The sequence below is a fragment of the Poecilia formosa genome, unplaced genomic scaffold, assembly GCF_000485575.1.
Source record: "Poecilia formosa unplaced genomic scaffold, Poecilia_formosa-5.1.2 Scaffold348, whole genome shotgun sequence".
Classification (NCBI taxonomy): domain Eukaryota; kingdom Metazoa; phylum Chordata; class Actinopteri; order Cyprinodontiformes; family Poeciliidae; genus Poecilia; species Poecilia formosa.
Window position 1 is genome coordinate 72539 of NW_006800287.1, and position 8298 is coordinate 80836.

General features: G+C 39.6%; 1 protein-coding gene across 1 annotated transcript; it reads right to left on the reverse strand.

Moving 5' to 3' along the window:
* Positions 1-8055, reverse strand: LOC103153393 (attractin-like protein 1). The gene is made up of 5 exons (XM_007574306.2): positions 6919-8055; positions 2632-2715; positions 640-753; positions 327-455; positions 1-238 (listed from the first exon to the last, which is right to left on the reverse strand). Exons 1-5 carry the CDS (start codon positions 7167-7169, stop codon positions 1-3), a joined length of 816 nt encoding a protein of 271 aa, XP_007574368.1. The 5' UTR covers positions 7170-8055.
* Between the last annotated feature and the right edge of the window lie 243 nt (positions 8056-8298).

An 8298-nucleotide genomic window follows, 5' to 3' on the forward strand; every position in this document is an offset into this window, starting at 1 on the left:
TCATTTTCCCCTGCCCCCTCGGCTCTCACCTTGCCAGCTGTCGTTGCAGACACACAGCTTCTCGCCGGTGAGGTCGCAGTAGCCGTGGTCGGGGCTCCCGCAGTTGTTCCTGCAGTAGGGGATGTCGCACGCCTCGCCCTTCCAGTACTTGTCACATTCACAGTACACTCTGCTGGCGGCCGAGTTCCCCGGCGTGCACTTCCCATGACCGGAGCAGTTATTGGGACAAGAGTTTATCCTGGAAATAAAAATAAATGAGTAGAAAAGAATGGTTCAAGTAATTATCAGCTGAAATACAACTTACATGCTTAGCATCAAATACTTACGAGTAGAGTATGTTAAATCCTGTCAGATTGTAGGCAGCGTCGCTGAAAAAGTGTAGCAGTGCGTAGCCTGAAGTCGTCTCAACTTCAGGAACCGTCTCATTACCTCGCGTCTCTGGTACGATCAGGCCACTGTGGAAATATAGGCATAAACCCATTTAGCATTTTTAAATACTTCTGAAGAAATGTTACAAAAAATGTTCAATCTGAAATAGAAAAACTTCAAACTAGTGGCATAGAAAGTGGTTTCATGTTTTTTTTCTAACTTCAAAGTTTAGATGTGTGCATATCGACTGATCAATCTGGAGTTTCTCACCTGAAAACAGCAACCAGAGGAGCATAAACAGAGTCCCCGTCATAGACGTACATGTGGTCCCAGCTGCACTCTGTGGCAAAGTGGTTGAATCTTAACCGCAGAACCGCATTAGGGCTGAAAGAAAAAAAAAATTCAAGTGTTTCTGTCTGATAAGAGAGAGTTGGAATAACGTTTACAGCTTAATTGGGGAAGGAACATGCAGAAAAAGATGCAAATAAAAACAATAGAATTAAAAAACTGTAACTTTAAAAGTCATGTCATGCACCAGAAATCAGCAACAGCTACAAAAAAATATAATGTTTAAATTCACAGAACATTCAACTACTGAAGTAGTTTTTATTTGCGTCTGTTTTTAAAAAAAAAAAGCATCAAGTGGCTACACTCAGCAATTTGAGTTCTTTATGAAAGAAAACAGCTTTGTAATTAATTTAAAAAGTAAATATGAATGAATTATTTTGTTTTGGTCTAACAATGCTTTTAGACCAGAGAAACATCCCAAAACCAACTGGACCTGAAAATAGCAAACTAACTTTGGCTAATTACATTTCTTGTTTAAAAAAAATGATTCTAAATGGTGGTTAGAATTGGCATATAGAGGGTCTTAATCCTTCATGACAACTATTGTTTGTGAAAGAGTAGCAGAAACACAATCATACAGAAACGTTTGCATGTTCTGTTAAGTTTTATATTATGCCGTTTTGTAAAGGATGACTAAAGTTAAGTGGGCGCTCCACATTTGTGCCCACATCACTCCACACAAAAAAGAAGCCATCTCCCACAGGAGGTTTTGAGGATTCTTTGTAACTTTGCTTCAATTTAACCAAAGACCATCAGAAAATGTTGATTGGAGCCACATATTTTAAGATCGCACCTGGAACTCTTTGCTTTCTTGTTTGATGCCATGACAAAGTCAGAAAAAGAACTGTGAAGCCCTATAAATCCGGATCAATCTTGGGGAAAAAAATCATATGGTTGAATGTGTCACGTTTATCTGTACAAAGAATTACATGCAAGTACAGACATGATGGGAATGTCCAACCATCATACTGCTCAGGAAGGAGATGGGTTCCCGTTTCCCAGACACGATTCGTTTTAGTCTGAAATGTGAAAATCAATTCCAGAAAAAAGCCGAAGGCTTTGTGAAAATGCTGGCTGGCTGAAGCTAGTAAGACTGTGTCATTATCCACAGTGGAATGTGTCCAGTACTGAAAGGCCACTCAGCAAGGAGGAAGCCATTATTCCAAAAGAAACATAAAAAACCCAGACTCCATTTTCCAAATGCACACAGGGACAAAGACCTTCGTTTCTGGATGCATGTCCTGTTGTCTGATGAAACTAAAGTGGAACTGTTTGGTCACAATAACCAACGTTACATCTGGAGTGAAAGTTTGAGACTGGGAAAATCATCAAAACTGTGCAGCATAGGGGTGGCAGCATCATGTTGTGCCGCTGCTTTACTGCAGGAGAAATTGTGCACTTCATAAAACAGATGCCATCATAAGGAAAGAACGCTATGTGGAAAAATTGAAGTAGCACCTCACAGGAAGTTAACGCTTGAGCACAAATGGGTCTAAACAGGAAACTTTCCAACAATCAACACGTACACTCTGCCTATTGCAAGAACATGTGAATATAAATGACTAATAATATCTACAGGGTTTGATCGCAAGTATTTTTGCTTGATCAGGCCCTTTGATAATATTTCATACAAGTTGACTACCGTTTTGTTCCACAATGAGTGGAACAACAGGAAGTATTGAGCCTTTTTATACAAACTAAAACACTGATTAAATACGTTTTTAACCACATGGTTTGCTTGTTTACCAGTTGGGATTAACTTGGGATAAAATGGCAGCAGCTGAGTAATAAAAATGACTGCAGCACAGGGACAAATTGTCCTGAAGCCTTTTTACTGTCGAGGTAAATATCAATAAATTCTTAATTTTGCTGCGACTGTTCAGCTTCTGCGTAATAATCGAATGAAGGACTCACTTGGCCTCAATGAGCCAGGTGCACTTTGTTTTGAACTTGTAGTTGAAGGGCCCGTCGGTGAGGTAGCCTGAAGGTTCTGTCAATCTGGAAAACGAAAAACAAAACAACATTAAAAAGAAATTGTTTCAGTGGATTGGTATGCACAGAGTGGAAAACATATTAATAAAACAATGTAAACGCTTCATCCCCCCGGTGAGAGGATGTGGTGATTCAGCTATGATCAGATTTTGTTGTTATGGTTTTCTCCCCTCAGAGGGAAGGGTGACCGAACATCAAAACATGAGTTCTGTTTATGATCACCTCCCCCCGTCCCTGTGATGACGCCTCTCTGCCCAGATGGGAGGGGTCTCTGCTGTGGGCCCACACACATCCAAATGCTTTCTGAGTACGTAGGTTAAAAGAACTGCGTTTCTTTACAACCCATTCAGCTCCATAAACTGATTAAAAGGCATAGAAATTACAATCACAGCTCTCTTTTTTTAAATACTAAACCAAAACAGAATTTTCCCAAAAACTAAATTGCCCAAAAAGCCTAAATTATAACTTCACAGTGTGCCTTTAGTTCTGCAGATTAAACAGTCAGCATTGAAGAAGCCCAGCGAGCACAGGAAGAGGCCCAAGCAACCAAAAGATACCATTTACAGTCTTTAGAAAAAGGTCCTTTAATCCTTAGAAAAATGCCTTTAAATGACCGCCCACCGCCATGTTTCAAAACGACAGAGGGCGAATAATTAGACACCTTCTGTAAGAAAGGAGCCCGAAAATGATTTTCCTCTCTGATGTTTGGAAGCAAATGCATCACAAAAGCACAGCATGCTTGATAGATAAGATAAGATAAGATAAGATAAGATAAGATAAGATAAGATAAATAGATAAATAGATAAATAGATAGATAGATAGATAAATAAACACTGACTGCTGCACTATTAGACCCTCGGAGAGTTTTAAACTCTCCGATTTAAAGTAGTTTGAAGCTGGTGGGAAAAAACACCACCTTGGAAAACTATTTCAAATTCTGCTATGTTAGGAACTGAAAAATCCTGTGCATTTTCTTTGTATTTTATGTAGCAAACCAACACAACATAGTGAAGATTATTGTTTTACAAAGTCTGAAAAACACGTAAAAGTGGAGGAACTGCGACTTTACTCCGAGTCCGTCAAAGATTTTATTTGACAAAACCATAAAAAGTCCACGGGACATAAATTCTTTTTCCAAGATCCTTGCACTATATTCCTTAAAAAGAAAAAGATTTTTACTCCGGCTCCTTCCCACTAAGCAATGGAGATGAGATCTTATGAATTAAACATGCAGCAAGAGAAAAGACAACAGGATGTTTAATTGTCCAAAAAAAAAAAAGGGTTAATCTTTCATGTTGCACCTGAAGCTACAGTGAGAAACACAATCCGTTTGGCAGTCTCTCGTGGTTTACAGAACTGCGACACCACACACACATAAACATGAATCAAAACAAAGTTTCCACACAGTTACGGTCATGACACATGTTACAGAACATCACTGTTCAAAAGTGTCTTGTGTTTTGCATGTTGTTACTCCACAACATGTCTGATGACAACCAGCAACAAAAACCTGTAACCACATTAAGTACAACGCTATTTATAGAGATCGAGTTACATCTGCGCCACTGAGAGCGGCTAATGAAAGGCCATCCAACAGCATTACCAAGCTACCAGTCATTCATTCTGCCATTGCATCCTTAGATTTTATTATATCTACCCGATCTGTTTTGTCTTGCATCGCCACCAAATGACACATATTCCTGCCTTTTGAGAATTCATCCAATAAAAGCACTGCTGCGAGAGTGGAGAGGTTTATGGAAATTTAAGTGGATTACAGATGTTTCCTCAAAGCCACTGGGTTCTCACTCTTGTCACAAAGCCAAACTGATTTATATGTTTGGGGATTTCATTGAAAATCTATTTGCAACTTTGAGTCAATAAGCCAGTGCACAGGAAAGTGTTATTGGTTTAGAATATGTGCTGCGATGCCCAGAAGAGACAAAGATCTTTTATTTGGAAGATCTTATGACACAGACCTCCAAACATTAAATCAAGAGAATAGATTTGATGTGGAATAAGGTACGCTTTATCTAACTTACATCTTTTGATAGCAGGATTTTACGCTTTTCTTTACAGAACTTTCTAGAGGTCCAGAGTCATTTTAGCTTTTTTTTTTTTTTTTTGAAAACATAATGCAAATGTTTATTATGTAATTATGGGAGATATTTCTGCAAGACAGAAGGTGAATGAATTGACAACCAGATGGATGATTAATGCATGGACATATGTATGAATGCATGGATGGATAAACATAATAATATAAGGAAGCAGTGACAAATGACTTGATAGGTATGTGGACAAATAGATAGTTACTATACTGAACAGTGCAAAAAAAAATAAAAAATAGGCAGCACAAATTATTACACAATGGTGAATGTCCACATAGACTGCTGAAAAAAGTCACTTCCTCTAAAAATGAAAACCCTGAATGTGACAAAACATGCTTTATATGCACAAGTGCCTAAGTTCAGTTTGTTCTAGCTTATTACAGCATGAAACACCGTGTTTCTCTTAGCCATAGCATAGTTTCCAAACCTAATGTCAAATGCAACCTTCTGACATAAACAATTCAACAACACACTAAAACCCGTTGCTTTGAAGCGACTTATGACTTTACAGACTCCTTTACTCCATTTCTTTTTAACGGTTTTAGAAAAAATGATTCAGACCAAGCAGAATTTCTAAAGAAAAACTGTATTTTTAAGTGTCTTTATTGCTTGATAACTCAACAAATAGTTTTTGCACAGTCAGATTCTCCCACCATTTATACAACGATTGCATCAGGAAAATCATCCCCGATTCTTTTTGTCTAATTTTACATCATTACTATTTCCCCACCCTAATCTAAAAGCTTTACCATGGTATCACTAAAATATAGCTATGGTTTGCACCAATGGCAATTAGAGATAATCCCACTGGCTAAACATATTACGGCCATGCAGCGTAAAAAGCACAACACTTAAAACTTGATACATAATTACATGGCACTCAATTGCAAACATTGATATTGAAATGTTGAAGGTGACATTGTGCAGCTCTAATTTATACTTATGCCAAGCAACACATCTTTGAACACTATTTACTAATAAGGTCATTTCTAAGGGAAGTTGTGGGTAGATCTGAAAAGACGTGGTGGTGAGGCGGCCTCCAAACGTGACTCATTTCCTCCAGTTCTGTAAAGAGGAATGGGCCAGAACTCCAGCAAAGTATTGTGAGAAGCTTTTGGAAAGAGACCCGAAAGGCTTGACCCAAATAATACAGATTAAACACAACACTACTAAATATTATACAGGTGTGAAGCCTGCATAGAAATTAGCTAAAGTATTAAAGATCCAAATAGAGTCAAAAGAATGAAGGCTGCTTCATCACTTCATATTTTAAATACTTTCTGATTTCCTACTTGAGCAGAAAACATGATACTAATTGATAAACCTCGGATTTTTAAGATGTTAATAAATAAATCTCTTACAACTTCTCGGAGCCATTTAGTGACTATAAATCATTTTGGTATTAATCACACAAGAGAAGTTTGGTCTGATTTAAATTTAGACCATGGGAAAATGTGTGTCTTATTATTCAGTGTATTTAAACGTCTGGTTTCAACTGTAATTTACAATTATTCCGTATCTTGTGTTGATTTATCTCTTAAAGTCCCAATGTAATACCCTGAAGCTTGGGGGCCGAATTAAAAAGATAAGCTGCTGTGTTTTGTAGATCACCCTCAGAGCCTGCTATGTTTGTGTGTAGCTGCCAAAATTATTGTGTTGGACTCTGGATAACGTTGTGCTGTAGGCTCAATAACAATATGGAAATAAGTTTTACAGTTGCTCAGTCAGGAGGTTTGCTAAAAAAAGAACAGAAAAGAAGTATGAACCCGCTTGGTAAAAGATAGTACAGTACATCATGCCGGTTTTGAAAGTGTTTGTGTTAATACTGTGGGATGCGTTTGCAGGTCTGCTAACTTTCCCCACAATTACGGGTTTTGACCAGGACTCATCCTGTTGCGCAGTGAGTCAGCAGGAGTGTTTTTGCTCATTTGCACAAGCAGGACCTACTGTTGTTCCTGTCTCCTGATGACTTTCACTGCCACCGATTTCCTAAATTAAACAGCAGCCGCTGGATGCTGCTCACCTACTGATCCCTGCCTCCGATCATTCCTAGAGAAATTACTCAGAGCCCGGCATCGGGAAAGGAATTTCGGCCACTTACTTGAACCTCCCCTGGCAGTGCTGGCATTGATCTCCGACCCATCCTCGCTCGCAGACGCAGGATCCGTTGATGCATTTCCCCGAGTTACAGCTCTTGTCACAGGATTTCGCCGGGGAGGCGTGCGTTAACAGCACGAAGGAAAACAAAGCATACACCACCAGATATTTGTGGATTCCCCTCGGATCGCTCCTCGAAACTAGCTTCGGCCCGAATAGAAAAAGTCGAGTCTTACATCTTCCTCCAATCTCCATGGTTCCTCTTCTTTCTTCCTCCCCTCCAGGTCGACCAAGCGGGGCCTTCTCAGAGAGAAAGCCTCGACTTCTCAGGACGCTTCAGCTATAACAAAGAAGTCCTGCATGTTCGTTGAGTGGTGGGCACACTCGATTAAGACTTAAAAAGGCCTAAAATAATTGCAATGCGTGTCTACTAAAGCTGCTCGGTTAACCGCATGCATAGACTTGGATTGAGAGGAATTCCCGTCACCACTTCTTCCTTGGAAGCGCCTATTTAAAGAAACAATAAACGTTAAATCAAAAGCTGCTGTTGGCTGTATATTCTCATAGACCAAACTAATACAGTTTGTTAGCCAGAGTAACTCATTTGCAGTTTGATACGTTGAATTAGAACCATTCTCTCGCAAATACCGTCTCAGCAGCCATTTTAATGCGTTAACAAACCTCTGTACTAAAAGCGGGTAGTTCCTCTAGCAACTGGGTTTTCGCCGAAGATTTTTTTTTTTTCCACCCAAATAGTCACACAAGAAAACCCAAAAGTGGTTGAAGCGTTTGTAGCCGCCAGAGTCAGAGAACAGGGTTGCCGCAGTGGATGTGCTGTGATGTGGGATCCGTGAGGGCTATTCTTGCTCCTCTGCTGCTGCTGCTCCGGCTGCTGAGGGGTATTTTCAGCGAACAGTTTAGCTATTCTTCACCCAAACAGTCGGTTTCCACTGCGGTTCCAGACTTCCTCAAGCGTGGCTTTCTGTCACATTAACGTCTGTTATTAACGTCCTTTATATTCCAGCTGGGGGGGAAAAAAAAGGTCTCATTTCTCTCGAAGCTTCACAACAACAGTCAGCGATGCGAAGCTAGGCAGCCAGAGCTCTTCAGGTTGGAGAAAACTAAACAGAGCACGCGCATGCGCACTGCAAACAAGCCCCACTTAAAGAGACAGCGCTCAGAAACGGACACAGTTGGCCAATGCAACAGTCATGTAGGTCAAGGACTTCCCAAAATATAGATGCCTACTTTCGCCTTTGTAGTAATTTTTATAAAAGCGTTTATTATCTGATAATTATTAGTTGGTTATGTGGACGGTCTGTGAAAGTTTTGGTAACTGGATTATCTTTTCAGAAACCAGTGATAAAAAAAGAAAGAAAGAAAA

Bases quoted from the DNA above. Each gene is read 5' to 3' on its own strand.
- LOC103153393 (XM_007574306.2), bottom strand. From the start codon at position 7,169: ATGGAGATTGGAGGAAGATGTAAGACTCGACTTTTTCTATTCGGGCCG. The intron at 2,716-6,918 runs GTAAGTGGCCGA...TTCGTTTTCCAG, and splicing joins CACTGCCAGGGGAGGTTCAA to ATTGACAGAACCTTCAGGCT. The intron at 239-326 runs GTAAGTATTTGA...TTTTATTTCCAG, and splicing joins GGATTTAACATACTCTACTC to GATAAACTCTTGTCCCAATA.